This window comes from Herpailurus yagouaroundi, unplaced genomic scaffold, assembly GCF_014898765.1.
Source record: "Herpailurus yagouaroundi ecotype Mexico unplaced genomic scaffold, PumYag 141, whole genome shotgun sequence".
Lineage (NCBI taxonomy): Eukaryota > Metazoa > Chordata > Mammalia > Carnivora > Felidae > Herpailurus > Herpailurus yagouaroundi.
The window spans coordinates 26,689,501-26,708,284 of NW_024412396.1; the positions used below are offsets into that span (position 1 = coordinate 26,689,501).

Sequence of the window (18,784 nt, forward strand, 5' to 3'; positions counted from 1 at the left end):
GCTGTGGCAATTTCTTAAAAAGAAGCTGATGAAGTTTGCAACATCAATTGACTCTTGCTTTCATTAATGATTTTTTTTATAATATGTGATGCTGTTGGATAGCATTTTGCCCACAGTAGAACTTCTTTCACAACTGGGGTCAATACTCAGACCCTCCTGCTGCCTTACCAAGAATAGAAAATGTCATATTCTAAATCCTTTGTTGTCATTTCCACAATCTTCACAGAGGCCTCACCAGCAGTAGATTCCACCTCAAGAAACCACTTTCTTTGCTCATGCATAAGAAACAACTCCTCCATCTGCTCAAGTTTGATCATGAGACTGCAGCAATTCAGTCCCATCTTCAGTCTCAACTTCTAATTCTAGTTCTCTTGCTATTTCCACCACATCTGCAGTTATTGCCTCCAGTGAAGTCTTGATTGAATCTTCAATTTGTAAAAAAAAAAAACAAAAAACAAAAAACCCCAACACAGTATCAAGGGGGACTTGGGTGGCTCTGTCGATTGGGCGTCCGACTTTGGCTTAGGTCATGATGTGGCGGTTTGTGAGTTCGAGCCCCACGTCGAATTCTGTGCTGATCGCTCAAAGCCTGGAAACTGCTTTGGATTCTGTGTCTCCTCCTCTCTCTGTCCCTCCCATGTTCATGCTCTGTCTCTGTCTCTCAATAATAAAATAAACGTAAAACAACAACAACACGGTATCTGTGAAGCGCAGTAAAGCAAAGTGCAATAAAACAAGGTATGCCTGTACTTTTTAAATTCCAGGAATTATCAGCAGCTAACGAATGTCTAAGGCATGAGTGGAAGGAAAGAGAGTGGGAGGCAAAAAAGAAGACCTAGCATATCTCGAGGAAAAGTAGAATCCTTCCAACAAGTGTTTTATTGAGACCCTTCTGAAAAGAAGATAGCTGAGAGCCCTTGGAATCTGGAGGTAATCCAGTAGTCAGTAGTTAAGAATAATCCAATAATTTCAGATTGTATGTTCTAATCACAGTTTTCTTCCTTATTTTTTTTCTTTTCTTTAAGTTTATTTTGAGAGAAAGAGAGAGAGCACAAGTGGGAAAGGGGCAGAGAGAGAGGGAGAGAGAAAATCCCAAGAGGCTCCACACTGACAGCACAGAGTCCCATGTGGGGCTCAAACTTAGGAACCGCGAGATCATGACCTGAGCCGAAGTCAGATGCTTAGCTGACTGAGCCACACAGGTGCCCCAGTTTTCTTCCTTATCACCAAAAAACAATATGTTAAAATTCATGAACATACATCCTAAAACCTGAATAGTCCACAGATAACCATCTAGATTAACTCATTATTATCCAACGTATTCTATAGGACATTGCATCTGAAAACAATTCTACCTCTCTCTAGAGGTGAGAGTGGCAGTGCTGAAAAAAGTAAGTGGCAAATTTTAATTGGTGCCAGAATATTCTTTTTTTTTAATGTTCATTTTAGAGAGAGAGAGAGCGAGCATGAGCGGGGGAGGGGCAGAAAGAGAGGGGACAGAGGATCCAAAGTGGGCTCTATGTTGACAGCAGAGCCTGTTGTGGAACTCGAACCCACAAACCAAACTGTGAGATCATGACCTGAGCTGAAGACAGATGCTCAACCAACTGAGCCACCTAGGTGCCCCAATACCAGAATATTCTTTTGCCTCTTCTTCCATATTCTTTCTGTATTACTGAACTTCATGCAATCTTTAGTGCTGCTACTGGGAACATTGAAAAGTTATGAGCAGTTTCCCCAAATTTTGGAGGAAAAGCGCGGTGTTTTAGCATGTTTGTAGCTGGTATGCTTTCTTCTTAGGGCTTAATCATATGAACAGTTTTATTTTCATAACACAGTTATGTTAATACAGTTGATGTTGATACATTTTTTTCCCTAAACTTTTCCTTATAGAAAATATCTGCACAAGTATGCTTAACTACATATTTCTGTTTTGGACATAGACTTAAAGGGAAGAAGACTCAATTTAGAATATGTTTTCAAAGAAGCAAGGCGGGAGGTTTACAGTGCCAGATATTAAAACATACCACAATATTACAATACTTAAGTCAGTGCTCCTGATGCAACATGAGATAGCATGATGGAATGGAAATGAAGTTACATAAACAGCCAAGCAAACCAAACATTCAAAAGGTAGCATTTTAATTCTGGAAAAGCAATTACTCATTCAATAAATGGTCCAGGGATAGCTAGAGGAAAATGATAGTAGAGCCTTAGGATTGAAGAGTTAAATGTAGAAAAATTAAGCTATATCATGCCAGAAGAAAAACAGTGACTCTTTTAAAATTTTGAGTTGGGAAAATAAAAATGAATTGGGTAAAACTATGGAGGAAAAGATAGGTAGATAAAACCTTTTTAAAAATTTAAAACTATGTTTTTTTAAATACCATAAAGTGAGAAGGCAGATGAAAGACGGGGGGAAACATTTGCAACATCTAGGCAAAAATAAAGATTAATATCTGTAAAAGTAAAAGCATTTCCATAGAAAAATGAGCAATGGGTATGTACAAGAAATTTACAAAAGAAGAAATACAATATGAGTCGTAAGAAAAACCCAACTGAAAAAAACAATGAGATTTTTCTTCTCCTATTTGCAAATATTAAAAAGAATTTTTGAAAAGAGCATGGGGAAATGAATTAGTCTGGTAATGGGAATGCAAATCTGTGTAACCTTTTTAAGGAGAACTGTAGTGATGTGAATCAAAAGCCTTAAGTGCATAGTCTCTTTAACCTAATAGTTTTGTTTTACATATTCATAAATGGTCACATAGGCCATCCATGTCACATGAAGACATTTGTTCTTTTTAGATGCCCCAAATTTGAACCTCCTTCTTTTATTGTAATATCACCCACCAAATGAGTCTGTTTGGGGTATTTATTGTAGTTGTCTACCTTCTACCTAGCCCATAGAATGTAAATTCTATAAAGATTGAGATTTTGTTCCCTGTTGTATCCCCAGTATCTAGAAGGAGCATAACTTATGGTAAGTGACCAATAAAAAGAACCTGAGTGCCGTGTACTGTACTCACTTTTCCAGCCTCCCTTGCAGCTAGATTGTGGGCAGGTGGCTTGGACCCAGTTAGATGAATCTGTGCTAGATTTGGACTCACAGTAATACTAAGTAATATGTAGTAAGATGCAAAAATGAGGACCTGAAGAGGATTCTTACCCAGCAATAGAATCTGTAGGAAGAGCAAGGTCCCTGGCATAAAAGGTGGTGCTACAAGTTGTGGTGTCATTCTCCAGTGACAGCGGCAATTAGCTCACCAGACCTGTCCTATGACATGCTTTCAGAGCTTGTCCTAACTCGTGTGGATCAGAGGCTGGTTCTCCAGCTTCTTTGATGACTTTGTGAGTAACTAGTCATTTCTGAAAATTTTATTTTCTTAATTTTAAAGTTTGAAATGTATATACAGAAAGAATGTGTAAAATAAGTATCATTTCAAGCTAAACATCTTTAATTGCCAGCTTAAGAAATCAACTGGAACCAGTACCTTAGCAGCTTTCTGTTTGTCTTTCACTGATTACAGTGCTCCTTCCACCCCACAGGGTACCAGGATCTTGATTTCTTGTTAATCACTCTTTTCATTATGATCTTACCACACATGCATCTGTCTCTAAACAATATATTATTTGGTTTTGGAGTCATAGCGTATGTTTTCTTTTGTGACTTAATTCTTTTAGTAATGCATGTTTTTTAGATTCACACATTGCTTTTATTCAGCTAGTGTGCCCTTGCATGGCTGTACCTGTTTTTAGCTGATGTCCATTTTGATTTGTCAGTTTCTGTGCTATCTGGTTATTAAATATTTTGAAAATCATCCCTGGATTCATTCATTTGATATATGTCCTCTCTAATATTCTGTTGTGTGAATTTACTGCAATTTATTTATTCTGATGTTGAATGTTTGAATGGTTTTCTTTTCTTTTCTTTTCTTTTCTTTTTCTGGTATTGTTAAGCAATGCTACATGGAATATTCTTATAACACATCTCCTATTATACCTGCACAAGGGCATGCACTCTCTCTAGGGCATATACCAAGAGGTGGACTGCTCGGTCACTTGGTATACACATCTCCAAATTTACTTGGAAATGTCACTGCTCCCAAAATATTTGTATCAATTTACACTCCCACCAGCTTCCTCCTTGCTGCACATCCTTAATAACATTCAGTACTATCTGGCCTTATTTTCCCAATCCTGTGAATGTGACGTGATACTTCATTGTGGTTTTGTTTGCTTTTCCGTGATTACTAATGACGTTAAATGCCTTTTCATTTGAACAATTATGAACTATTTGTGTTTCTTCTTTGGTAAAAATGCTGGTTCATGTCTTTTGCTCATTTGTCTGTTGGATTATTTGTTTTTTTCTAACTGATTTATAGGAATTCTTTAAGTATATGGCTGTATGAATTGAATATGTCTTCTCAGTTTATAGCTTGTCTTTGTGCTTTCTTGATGATTGTCTTTTGTTCAACAGCATTTCTTCATTTTAATGTAATTTCAGTCTTTTCCTTAAAGCTTTATGCTTTCTGCATCTTTAATCTTTCTCAATATGGAGATCATAAAATGTCCTATGTTATCTTGCAAACAACGTTCAGTTTTGCCTTCCATGTTTAAATCTTTTGTTATCTGAATTTTTTGTTTGCTTAAATGGTTTAGAATAGGGATCCAATTTCATTATTTTTTCAATATTGATAACCAATTGTCTTGTGTCATGTATTAAATGGTCCCTTTCCCTGTGAACACGCAAACTCAGTCTGTCACACATGAAGGTTTCATGTGTGTATGATATGTTTCCAGGTCCTTTGTTAGGTTCAGTTGGTCTGTTTATTTTGACAACCACACCGTGTAAATTGCAACTGCTTTAGTAGAAGTTTGTAAATGTTAACATATAAATTTAAATCCCCACTCTATCTTGTTCTTCAAGAATATTTTGTGTTTTTTTTAGAGCCTTTTGTGCTTTTGTATAAATTTTCTTTACTATTTTTATTTTGTAGTAAAATATGTAAAACTTATAATTTGCCATTTTTGCCATAGTTTAGTGCACGATTCAGTGGCATTAATTACATCACAATGTTCTACAATGTTACCACTATCTGGTTCCGAAACTCTGTTTCTCCAAATGGAAACTCTATACCCATTATACAGTAACTCTCTCTTAGTTCTTTCCTCAGTCACTGGTAACTTCTAATCTTTTTATGCATTTGTCTTTTTACAGATATTCTAAGTAATTGGAATCATACAATGTTTGTCTTTTTGAGTCTGGTTTATTTCACTTACCACAATGTTTTCAAGGTTCATCTATGTCATAGTGTCAATCAGAACCTCATTCCTTTTTACGGCTGAACAAGATGACATTGTGTGTAAATACCATATTTTGCTTATCCATCATCTGTGATGGGGTACTGGGGTTGTTACCGTCTTTTGTGTATTGTGAATAATACTGCTGTGAAATTGGCACAAATATCTGAGCCCCTATTTCCAATTCTTTTGGGTATGTAGGAGTTGCAATGCTGGGTCATATGGTTATTCTACATTTAGCTTTTAGACGAACTGTGTAATTGTTTTTCCACGGTGCTTCCTCATTTGTATAAACTTTAGAGTCAGATTGTCAAATAGAGTTTCTGTTGGGATTTTTTTGTCACTGTATTCAAATCTTCAGATCTTTCGAGGGTGATAGACATGTTATGAAATTGAGTATTCTTCTCCAATTATACAGTATATCTATTTAGGAGGGTTTTTAAAAATGTCTTTTGATAAAATTTTTACAGTGTCTTCATAGGAATCTTGTACATCTTTTGTTGTATTCTTAGTTTCTTTATATTTTTTAATTTCTATTGCTAATTTTTTACAAACTAAATTTCCTGATTGTTGCTGGTGTTCTGAAATACAATTTTTGAATACTTTTGTTTCTTTCCTCCTACTTTTTATTTTTCTTTTCTTTACTGCATTGGTGGACCCAAAGTACAATGTTAAATAGAAGCCTTTTTTTTGGTCTTGTTCCTAATCTTAGAAGGACAGTTTTCGACTAATAACCATTAAGTTTGATGTTTGCTTTGGTTTTTGTTTATTTGTTTGTAGATAACTTTTTTCAACTTGAGGAAGTTTTCTTCTATCTGATTTTCAGTGAATGGCTGTTGAACTTTGGAGAGTGATTTTTCTGCATCAGACTGAGACAATCATATTTTTTCTCCTTTAATCTCTTAATGGGATAATTTATACTATTATATAAATATTAACCAATGATGCATTTTCTAGGTTAAATGCAAGTTAGTATAATAGGTTATCTGTTTTATACATTACTGGATCCTGTTTGCTACTTCTTGGGAGGGGCATTTTTACATCTGTGTTTATAAATGGATTGGGTATTGTTCTTTCTTTTATATTCTGAAGTGGTTTTTGTAAGATTGAATTAATTGTTCTTTGAATGTTTGGAAGACCACATCTGTAAAGCCATCTGGACCTTTGTAGAGGAGGTTTTAAATCTCTGATTCAATCTTTTTAAAGCTATGGATTGTTAAGATTTTCCATTTTTTCTGATGTCAAGTTTGGTAAGGTTCCCTCACCCCACCTCCAACCTCTATCCATTTCCTTTAGGTTTAAAAATTTCATGGCGTAAACTAAAGTTGTTCATAATACCCTCTATTTAATCTCTGTAGTAGCTATAGGTATGTCCCTTTTTTCATCCCTAAATTTATTTAGTACGTCCTTCCTTTCTTTCCTTTTTTGAATAATTTTGCCAGAGGTTTAGCAGCCTTCTGAAACAACAGCTTTTGGTTTACTTAATCTTCTCTGTTGTATTTTTTTATTTCATTAATGTTTGCTTTTTATTGCCTCCTGCTTTTTTTAAATGTTTATTTATTCTGAGAGAGAGAGGCAGAGAGAGAGAGAGAGACAGAATCCAAGCAGGCTCCACCCTGTCAGCGCAGAGCTGATGCGAGGCTCTATCCCACAAACACGTGAGATCATGACCTGAGCTGAAATCAAGAGTTGGTTGCTCAGCTGATGGAACCACCCAGGCGCCCCTTTCCTCCTACTTTCTATGGGTTTATTATGCTGTAATTCCTTGAACTTCTGAAGTTGGATGCTTAATTCATTTTTTTTGAGACTTTTAAATTCTTTAAGTGTGTTAGACTATATATTTTCTTGTAAGTACCTCTTTAGCTCTCCTCCTCCTTTTGATAAGCAGTATGTTGTTATTTTACAGTCTTAATATTTTATACTTTTCACTATCATTTCTTATTTGGCCCATAAGTTGTTTGGGAAAATATTTTAAATTTCTGTGCTATTTTTGTAATTAGGTTTCTGTTACTAATTTCTAACTTAATTGTGTCATACAGTGTAATCTATGTCTATCTGTTGCCAGTCCTTTCAAATATGTTGAGACTTGCTTTAAGGACTAGCATACGACCAGTTTTCATAAATATACCATTAGGTCTTAAAAATATATATATATTCTAATTATCAGGTAAAGTGTTTTATTTATGTCTATTTTATCAATCTGCTGATTGTGTTGTTCAAAGCTCCTTTATCTTTTTTATTATTTTATTTCCTGTTCCATCAGTTACTGTAACAGGTCTTTAAAACTCATACTCTGACTATAGATTTGTTAATTTCTCCCTGTGATCCTGTCAGTTTTTACTTTAATGTATTTTAGGCTGCCTCTTTATATGTATATGAACTTAGAATTATTATATCTTTCTGGATAATTGAACATTTTATTATTTTGTAGTGATCCTCTTTATCTGTAGTAATATTACTTTCCTTAAAATGTATTTTCTCAGTACATCTATACCAATTTTCTTTTGGTTAGTATTTGCATGGCATACCTTTTTCTACCTTCTCATGGAAACTTTGTATATATCTTTATATTTTAGATGTGTGTCTTACAACCTGAAAATAGCTGGATCTTGTTTTTTCTAGTCTAACATTTTGTATATTTTATCTGAAGAATTTAGCCTATTTTCACTTAATGTGATTCTGATATACTATTTTCATCAAATGTGTTTATGTGTTTTATTTTCCCCTCCTCTCTCTTTTCCTCCTGCTTCTTAACTTTTTCATTTTGAGGATTGTTTAAGGAGTTTTTCGTTCTCTTTCCCTTTTTTTTTTGTTTTTTTTTTTGGTCTTTGCTTGTGTAGAAATTATATGATTTATTTCTAACCATGTGGGAACTACTCTCTTTCAACACGAATACTTCACAAAGTTCAAAGTTAATAGTTTTCCTTCTTCCCAGAGAGTTCAGTTACTTGAGAAGGTTTTAAGTCCAGTCACCCTTTTCCCTAGGTAGTCCTTTCCTGTTTCCCTCTCCTTAAGCATAAAAAAAAGTTTAGCCCATTTTTGTGGGTTTAAATTTACCCATACATTTACTAGTATCTCATCATACTATTTCTTATGACATTTCAGATCTTTAATTGCATATCATTTTTCTTTTGCTTGAAATAGCTGTTAGAATTTCTTTTCTTAGGGTGCTTAGGTGGCACAGTCAGTTGAGTATCTGACTCTTGGTTTCAGCTCAGGTCATGATCTCATGGTTTGTGAGTTCGAGCCCCTTACTGGGCTCTGCACTGATGGTGTGGAGCCTGCTTGGGATTCTCTCTCCTTCTCTCTGAGCCTTCTTGTGCTCTCCCTCTCTCTCTTGCAAAATAAAAAAACTTAAGAAAAATTTTTTAAATTTCTTTTATTTTTTTTTAAGTAGGCTCCACACCTACTGTGGGGCTTGAACTCACTGCTCTGGGATTAAGACTCTGGTGCTCTGGGAGCGCCTGGGTGGCTCAGTCGGTTAAGCGGCCGACTTGGGCTCAGGTCATGATTTCGCCCATGAGTTCGAGCCCCGCGTTGGGCTCTGTGCTGACAGCTCAGAGCCTGGAGCCTGTTTCAGATACTGTGTCTCCCTCTCTTTTACCCTCCCCTGTTCATGCTCTGTCTCTCTCTGTCTCAAAAATAAATAAATGTTAAAAAAAAATTTTTTTTTTAAAAGAGTCTGGTGCTCTGGGCACCTGAGTGGCTCTGTCAGTTAAGCGTCAGACTTGGCTTAGGTCGTGATCTCATGGTTTATTAGTTCGAGCCCTGTATCTGGCTCTACAGAGCCTGCTTGGGATTCTTTCTCTCTTCCAATCTCTCTGCCCCTCCCCTATTCTCTCTCTCTCTCTCTCTCTCAAAATAAATAAACTAAAAAAAAAAAAAAAAAGTTGGATGCTCTACTGACTGAGCCAACCAGGCGCCCCTAGAATTTCTTTAAATGAGGGTCAGTTATTGGCCAGCTGTCTCAACTTATGTTTGTCTGAAAATTTCTTTATTTTACCTTGGTTCTTAAAATATATTTTCACTGGGTGTAGAATTCTAGGTTGACAGTTACTTTCATTAAAAATATTGGCTATACTTAGTCTTGGTTGTTAATGGGAATTCAGTCATTAATTGCCATTTTGTTTGAAGGTGATTTGTTTTTTATCTGGCTCTTGTTAAGAAAATATGTTTTTCTTTGATATTCTGCAGTTTTACTGTGATGTATCATGGTATGGATTTCTATTATCCTGCTTGCAACTTGTTAGGACTTCCTAGATCTCAAGGATTGATGATGTTCAACGATTTTGTAAAATTCCCAGCCTTTGTCTCTTCAAATATTGCCTCTTATTCTCTCTATTACATGCTAATGAAAGTCTGGTTAGACTTAGTTCTTCTCTCTCTTTTTCCATGTCTGTTTTTAAAAAAATATATTCCATCTCTCTGGGTCCTATTTCTGGATAAATCAGTTAACAAATTCTCTTTTTTAGGGTCATCTTCACAGAGCAATTTTAGTGAAAAGATGGGCTCAGAAGCCAGATTAATCTGGATTGATGAGAGAATGTGAGGTGAAACAGGAGGGACATTCACTGTAGTTAACATGGAAGTTTTATTGTGGAGGGAGCCAAGAAATAGGAGATGGGGTTAAGGGAGAGTTTGTTTGTTTTTAAAGATGAGGGATATCAAGGCATGTTTGGACATCAATAGGAATGATCTGGTAGAGAAGGAAAACTTAATGATGTAGAAAAGAGGGGATAATTTAGGAATGAAATCTCTGAGAAAATGAGAGGGAACGAAGTCCAAATTTTTCACTTCTGTGATTCATTTGTGTTTTTGCACCACCCCATTTAAAGATTAGTGAAAGGGATATATTTTTAGGTTTACTTATTTTTTGAGAGAGAAAGAGTGTGAGCAAGGGAGGGGGAGAGAGAGATATTCCCAAACAGGTTCTGTACTGGCAGTGCAGGGCTTGACTCATGAACTGTGAGAACATGCCCTAAACCGGAATCAAGAATCGGACATTTAACTAATTGAGCCACCCAGGTGCCCTCAAAGAGATTTTTTTTTTCAATCAGGCTAAGGTGAGTCTGTAGTCAGTTTAACAAGTATTATTCACTTATCCATTCACTCCTCAATCAACAAACATTACATTTGCCTTTTATGTGCGAGGTACTGTGCTCCGCTCTCAGAACAGAATTATAACAAGATAAACATGGCCCATGCACTCACGCTCATGAAGCTTATAGGTTAGTGGTAGTGGTTGGTGGGTGTGATACAAAGGACTTGGAAGTGAAGTACAGTACTGCAGGAGAGCAATTAATTGGGACCTTAATCCCGTAACCTTATTCTGGGAGATTAGAGAAGCAACATTTAAACTGATTTCCAAAGAATGAGCAGCTATCCAGGCAAATTCCGGAAGAGCATTCCAAGAAGAAAGATGAGCACAGATGAAGGCCCTGTTGAAGCAAGGAATTTGCAGAGATTTAGGAACTGAAAGAAGACTAGAGCATAGTGAGTAAAAGGCAAGATAACCTTTGGAGGGATAGCATGTGCCATATAATGCAGAATCATAGAAATTTTAGACAATCCTGCGAGCAATGGGAAAGCATTGAGGGACTTAAGGAGAATAGTGACAACCTATTTTCATACTGTTTCTGTTGTAAAGGTGTATACATGAGGCTACTGGACGCTGATGCCATTAAATCTTAGGATCATACAGTTACCACACTCCTTACAATTATTTGTTTACTTATCTATCTAATAGGGCTTCCACAGCCAGACATGAGTGAAAGTTTCCTTGGAATTAATACAATGGTTTTCTTCTTTGTGCATGTGAGAGTGTGTGTGTGTGTGCGTGTGTGTGTGTGTGTGTGTGTGTGTGTGTGTGTGTGAGGTAGGGGGAGGAAGGGGAGAGAGAGAAAGGTGGTGGCAGGGGTCAGATACTTGGTAGTCAAGATACTTTTTTTTTTTTTAACAAGCCAATGAGAAAACTAACCAACTCTTTTTTAGCATGTTAATAATTTACTCATCATACAGTCTTAGAAATTCTTAAACTGCTATCTTTTAAACTAGTTATTTTTGAATTATTTTACAGACTAATAAGTTATGGTGGATTTATGTAAGAATTTGTTTTAATCCCTAAATTTTTACACTTAAAATAAGTAAGATTTCTCTATTCTTATTTCTCTTTTCATCACAAATGTCAGAATGTACTATTCTGTTGATGTTATCTGCTTCTTTAGAGATTATTTGGATTCTGAGTTGTCATCTTGACTAAATTTATCTTGCTCCTTAGATTCTATATTTAATGAACACCTAACACTATGCCTTGCACATAGTAGGCACTCAAAAAATACGCTCAGTAAATCAAAATATCTGATAGAGTCATCTTAATTATAGGTTATAAAAGTTTACTTCCTTATTTCCTTCCTTTCATCCAAAATATATTGCCCTCTTTTGATATTCCTCTTCTTCCTGACTTGGTAGTCTTCAGTATTCTGCTCTGAATGTTATTATTTTGCCATTTTCCCTTACTCCAAATCCCTTTTTAAGGTTTAATTGCCCTGAGTCTTTTTCTTGAGACTCATATACTTGCTATTTTGTATTCTAAACCTTTCTTGTTTGCCCACTTTCTCTTAGAAAATATCTTTTTTTCTCCTTTTTTTTGACCTATCTTAGTTTAAATTAAAGAAACCCTCTTGGAGCCTGTTTATGATTTTGTGTCTTGCAGCATTTTAATCACAGATTTCCCATCGTGAGGAACCATTTAATTGTTACTGTGTAATTGATAAACATAATTTTATGTATTCTGTTTTTAGTCAATTGAAGACAATGAAGTATATTTGCCTAATGATGAAATTTGGACCTATGATATTGATAGTGGGTTGTGGTAAGTAATTTTAAATTGCAGAATGTCCAATCTTAAAATCTGATTTAAATATTTTCATAGACTACAGGGAATTTAAGACCAAACTTAGAACATACTGCAACGTTTAGCATGACCCTTTCCTTTTCTTTGAATGCTTTATTCTCTCTGGCTCTTTCTTTCCCCTACTCCCTTCCTCTCTCTGCTCGTTCTTCATTGTTTACCATTCCTCTCAAGGTTCAGGCAACCCCAGAAGACTTTGCTTTGTTGTACCAGTTAATTCCCAATTCTAGTGCCACCTGAAGATTTTGCGATTTTTTTTCCCCAGTAGGTTGAAAAATCTTTACCATGGATTAGAGTGTTTACCGTATTGGCTACCATTGCATTTCAATTACAGTTGTCAATGGCAATTTTCACTGAAAGAGTACTCATGGAGTTCAAAGGGAATTTTAATTTGCCTTTCTAGAAAGTCATGGAATTCCATGTTATTCTTGCTGCAGGACCATGCACCTCATGGAAGGAGAACTCCCTACCTCCATGTCAGGAAGTTGTGGTGTTTGCATTAATGGAAAGCTGTACGTTTTTGGAGGATATGATGACAAAGGATACAGCAATCGAGTAATATTTTCTTTCAATTCAGGAGTGCCGCAAAATGTAATATTCAGTGTATCACTTAATCTCGCGTACAAATATTTAAAGGAGAAGATATATGTAGAAAATCTTAAGCTTACAAGGTTTTAAAAATAGAGTGAAAATGCAGCCATTGTGTTCGTCTCTTCCATATTTTTCTGCTTCAGAGTTCACTCCCTGCTTAGTTCGTGTCTATAGGGCAGAGCATGATGAGAAAAGATCCATTTCAGTATGTTTTATATGTCATTTTTGCTTCTAAAACACAGCTTTCTTTTTTATTAACTTTACAATGAAAAATTTTACCTTGCAAAAAGAAAAAAAAAAGTTATATTATTAAGTTTTGGATCACATATCCTTCAGACACAGACTTGATTTTTAAATGCCCTGTCTGCTAATGGTGTTCTTCTCTTTTAAAAGCTTTATTTTGTTAATTTGCGAACAAGAGATGGAACCTACGTTTGGGAAAAAATCACCAATTTTGAAGGACAACCACCCACACCACGTGATAAACTTTCTTGCTGGGTATATAAAGACAGGTAATACGGCAGAATCATCTCATTAAGTACACTTTAGCAAGGGTGGTGGCTGAAATAGAGAAAACTTGAAAGTCTGAATTTTTTCAAGATGTAATTACAAACTCGTTTTGACTCTGTTGGTAATGGCAGTTCTGCATCCTGGGTAAGAGCCATGTCATAAAAATAAGCATTGTGGATGCAACTATTTTTTGTAATAAATTTATTATTTAATTAAAATTTCTAAATAGTTAACACATTCACATGGTTCAAAACTCAAGACCAGGGGCGCCTGGGTGGCACAGTCGGTTAAGCGTCCGACTTCAGCCAGGTCACGATCTCACGGTCCGTGAGTTCGAGCCCCGCGTCGGGCTCTGGGCTGATGGCTCAGAGCCTGGAGCCTGTTTCCGATTCTGTGTCTCTCTCTCTCTCTGCCCCTCCCCCGTTCATGCTCTGTCTCTCTCTGTCCCAAAAATAAATAAACGTTGAAAAAAAAAATTAAAAAAAAAAACAAAAACTCAAGACCATATTAAAAAGTCTACAGTGAAAGGTCTGGCTCCCACCCCTGTCCCTATCCACCCTGTTCCCCCCCACCATGCACAAATAGCTGCTTCAATTAATATTTTTTGTATTCTTACATCAGTGGTTCTCAAACTTGTCTGCAATTGTAATCACCTGGGGATTTTTTTTTTAATTTCAAAGCCCAGGTGATATTTTACACTAATTAAATGATCATCTCTAGGGTTATGATGTCTTGAAACTCCTCAGGTGATTCCAAGATGCAGACAGGTTTGGAAGCCACTGCCATCAGTGTTACTTTATGCAAATAGAAGCAAATACGTAGGAGTGTGTGCACGTATTCCTTTTTTCTCTCTCTTCCTTACACAAATAGCAGTGTATTCTGTACACTCTTGTGCACCCTGCTGCTTCCATTAGTTAGCAGTGTACCATGGAGATCTTTCATCTTTCTGAATCCCTAGTTGGAAAGCTGATTTTCTTCCTCCCTCCCTTTTTTCTTCCTTCCTTCCTTTTTTTCTTTCGTAGCTGCATAGCGTTCCCCTTTGAGGACATACCATGGTTTATATAACCTTTCCCCTGAAAATGAAATACCACTTAGATTATTTCTGTTCCTTTACTGTTACAAATTATGCTTTGATGAATTTAAATGAAATTTATCCATTGGATAAAATTAGATTGCCTTTATAATTCTGACAAATGTTTAGTTTGCCAAAGCTGTTTTAACAAAGTACCATAAACTAAGGGGCTTAAACAACAGAAATTGTGCTTTCTCATGTTTCTAGAAACTGGAAGTACGAGATCAAAGGGTCAGCACGATTGGTTCCTTCTCTAGGTTTTGAGAAAAAATTTATTCCATGCCTCTCCCCTAACTTATGGTGATTTGCTGGCAAACTTAAAAAAATTTTTTTTAATGTTTTATTTATTTTTGAGTGACAGAGATGGAGTGTGAGCAGGGGAGGGGCAGAGAAAGAGGGAGACACAGAATCCATGAAGCAGATTCCAGGCTCTGAGCTGTCAGCCCAGAGACGATGCAAGCCTTGAAACTGTGAACCACAAGATCATGACCTGAGCTGAAGTTGGAGGCTTAACCAACTGAGCCACCCAGGTGCCCCATTTCTGCTGGCAATCTTTGATGTTCTTGGGCATGTAGAGACATCACTCTGATCTCTGCTTTCATGTTCACATAGGATTCTCTCTATCTATTCTGATCTGTCTCCAGATTTTCCCTTTTTATAGACACCAGTCATGCTGGGTTAGGGCCTTCCCTAATGACCTCATTTTGACTTGATTGCCTCTGTAAAGAACCTATCTCCAAATAAGGTCATATTCTGAGATACAGGGGCAGGGGGCAGGCATTAGGACTTGAACATGAATTTTGGAAGAACACAATGAAACACATAGCAATAGATTTTGCCAATTTTTCCTCCATATAAGTGGGGCCATTTTGCATTCTCAACAATGGAATGCTTATGTCTCCGTAGTCTTGCCAAGAGTTTGTTGGCAAACTCAGATTGTTTGTTTGTTTGCCGTACTGATAGATGAGAAATGTCTCAGTCTTATTTTCATTTTCACTGAAACAATTTTTGTGAGTTTGAATATATTTTCATATATTTAAGGGAAATTTTGATTTCTTTTTCTCTGAACTATTTGTGTCCTTTGCTAATTATTTTCTATTTGAGTTTTGCTTTTATAAACTCAGTTTCTAGGAGTTATTTATGTATTAAGGAAATTAGTGTTTGACTATGATATGATATGGTATGAATATATTTTTTCCAATTTGTCATTTGTCTTTTGAGTTTGCTTATTACTATGTGTTCTACATGCATTAAGCAGATTTTTAAAACTTATTTAGATAAATTTATCAATAATTTCTTTTTTTACCAATAATTTCTTTTATGGCTTGTTGATCTTGAATCTTGATTGCAAAGTTATACATTAATTCACCAATGTATTTTTCTCTAGTACTTTTGTCATTTTATTTTTTACATTTGAATTGTTGATTCATTTGGGGATTATTCTGAGAATGGTATGAGATATGGATCCAGGTTTATCTTTTTCTGAATGGCTACCTGTCTGTAACTCAGTTATTTCAGATGCTACCTTTATCATGTATTTACCTAATTTTCATTGGTATTTGGATCTGAGTTTTTTATTCTGTTCCATTGATCTGTTAATGTATAAATACTTCACTAGTTTAGATATTGAAGCTCTACAGAGCATTCTTATAGGACTATTATAAATCATAAGTGTATACCTTAAGTAGTTATCACAAAATGACATACTTATGTAACCACCACTCAAGTAAAGAAAGAACATCATCAACACTGTAGAATCCTTCATTATGTCCACTCCTAATGAGTATGCTCAGCCCCCTTCCTAAAGGAAACCATTATCCTGACTTCTGGTATCCTATATTAGTTATTATTTTTTATATTTTATGTATTTTTGTTTTTTTATGTTGTATATGGCATCCTATAGAATTTATACTTTAACCAAAATTATATTTTTGAGATTCATTCATGATGTTGTATGTAGCTATGGTTTGTTTTCTTTCCTGTATGTTATTATATTAAATGAAATACTGCAATGTATTTATTCATTCTGTTGTTGATAGACATTTGGGTCATTTCTATTTTTTGACTCTTTGGAATAATATAGCTATGAGCATTCTTCTATGTATTTTGGTACATAAGCGTTAACATTTCTGTTGGGCATGTATCTCTTTATTCTCTCAATGGTATAATCTGATTTCAGTATAGTCTAATTTATCATTTTTTCCCTCATGGTTAGTGCTTTTGTGTCCTAGACTTAATTGATCCTAACCTTACAAAGTATGTTTTGGTCCTTTGAAGTTTTTCTTGTTCACATATACAAGGAACTGGTAACAGTGGTTGCCCCAGGCAGGGAAATTGAGTGACTGAGAGTAGGAGAGGGACTTACTTTTTACTACACCTTTTTAAAAAGTCATGATATGGGGCGCCTGGGTGGCGCAGTCGGTTGAGCGTCCGACTTCAGCCAGGTCACGATCTCGCGGTCCGGGAGTTCGAGCCCCGCGTCGGGCTCTGGGCTGATGGCTCAGAGCCTGGAGCCTGTTTCCGATTCTGTGTCTCCCTCTCTCTCTGCCCCTCCCCCGTTCATGCTCTGTCTCTCTCTGTCCCAAAAATAAATAAACGTTGAAAAAAAAAATTAAAAAAAAAAAAAGTCATGATAAAATACATGTAACATAAAATTTGCCATTTTAACCATACGTAAGCGTCCAGTGCAGTGGACAATTACATTCACAGGATTGTACAACCATCACCAGTACATAAAACCTTGGATTGCCAGTAATGTGTTCTGCAACACAAACACACGTTTCTAATAATTTAAAAAAATTTTTTTTTAATGTTCATTGATTTTTGAGAGAGAGAGAGAAAGAGAGAGAGAGAGAGCACGTTGGGGAGGGGCAGAGAGAGAGGGAGACACAGAATCTGAAGCAGGCTCCAGGCTCTGAGCTGTCAGCACAGAGCCCAATGCAGGGCTCGAATTCACGAACTGCGAAATCATGACCTGAGCCAAAGTCGGACGCTTGACTGACTGAGCCACGCAGGTGCCCCTCTAATAAATTATATAATTATATAATTTATTAGATTATATAATTATATAATCTAATAAATTAATAAAACTTGATAAACAAGCAGTGTCTTGCAATACCAGTAGTACATGATGCCGATTGTCCCATGATCACAACTAAGCCAATGGTTCTTGAAATTTGCTTTGATATACAAGTGCTTTGGATTACAAGCATGTTTCTGGAATGAATTATGCTGTCAAACCAAGGTTTTCTGTATTTAGTTAAAAAATTTATCATCACTCCAAACAGAGACTCTGTAGACATTAAGCAATACCTCCCTGTTCCCTTTTCACCCCAACTTCTGGTAACCTCTAATCTACTTTCTACCTGCATGAATTTGCCTGTTACAGATATTTCATGGAAGTAGAATCATTCAATGTTTGTTTTTTAGTGTCTGGCTTATTTCACTTAAAATGTTTTCAAAGTTCACTATGTTGTGTGTATCGGGGCTTCTTCCTTTTTAAGGCTGAATAACATTCCATTGTATGCCCTGTTACATATTTGTTTATCTGTTCATCTGTTGATGAACATTTGTTTCCACCTTTTGGTTATTGTGAATAATGCTGCTGTGAACATTGGCTTACAAGTATTGTTTGAGTCCCTGTTTTCAATTCTAACAGAATTTTCAGGTCATATGGTAATTCTATGTTTAATTTTTTGAGGAAGCACCAAACTGTTTTTTACAGTGACTATGCCATTTTATATTCCCACTGGCATTGTACATGGGTTCTAACTTCTCCATATCCTTGCCAACACTTGCCATTTCTTCCTTTATTTCTTTTTTCTTTTTCTTCTTCTTTTTAAAAAATAATAGGCAGGGGTACCTGGGTGTCTCAGTTGGTTAAGCATCTGTCTTCAGCTCAGGTCATGATATCACGGTTTGTGGGTTTCAGCCCCGCATCGGGCTCTTTGCTGACAGCTCAGAGCCTGGAGCCTGCTTTAGATTCTGTGTCTCCTTCTCTCGCTGCCCCTTCCCTGCTCATGTTCTGTCTGTCTGTCTCTCTCTCAAAAAATAAAATAAAAATTAAAAATAATAGGCATCATAGTGGGTGTGAAGTAGTGTTCATTGTGGTTTTAATTTGTATTTCCCCAGAGACTAATGATGTTGACCATTTTTCATATGCCCGTTGGCCATTTGTAGATCTTCTTTGGAGAAATGTCCACTCAAGCCCTTTGCTCATTTTTAAAAATTGGGTTGTCTTTTTGTTGTTGAGTTATAGGAGTTCTTTACTTATTCTGGATATTAATCTCTTATTGGATATATGTAGTTTTCTTTTGTTGTAATGTTTTTGGCTGGCTTGCCTCATAGAATGAGTTAGGAAATGTTCTTTCCTCTTCATTTCTTTTTAAAAAGACTTT

At 36.0% G+C, this 18,784-nt stretch overlaps 1 protein-coding gene across 1 annotated transcript in view; it reads left to right on the forward strand.

Moving 5' to 3' along the window:
• Positions 1–18,784, forward strand: part of KLHDC1 (kelch domain containing 1) — a 51,532-nt gene that overhangs the window by 829 nt on the left and 31,919 nt on the right. Inside the window, exons 2-4 of the mRNA XM_040477073.1 lie at positions 12,105–12,175; positions 12,652–12,769; positions 13,199–13,317. Of these exons, the coding sequence (XP_040333007.1) occupies positions 12,105–12,175; positions 12,652–12,769; positions 13,199–13,317 (308 nt within the window). The remainder of the gene's footprint in view (positions 1–12,104; positions 12,176–12,651; positions 12,770–13,198; positions 13,318–18,784) is intronic.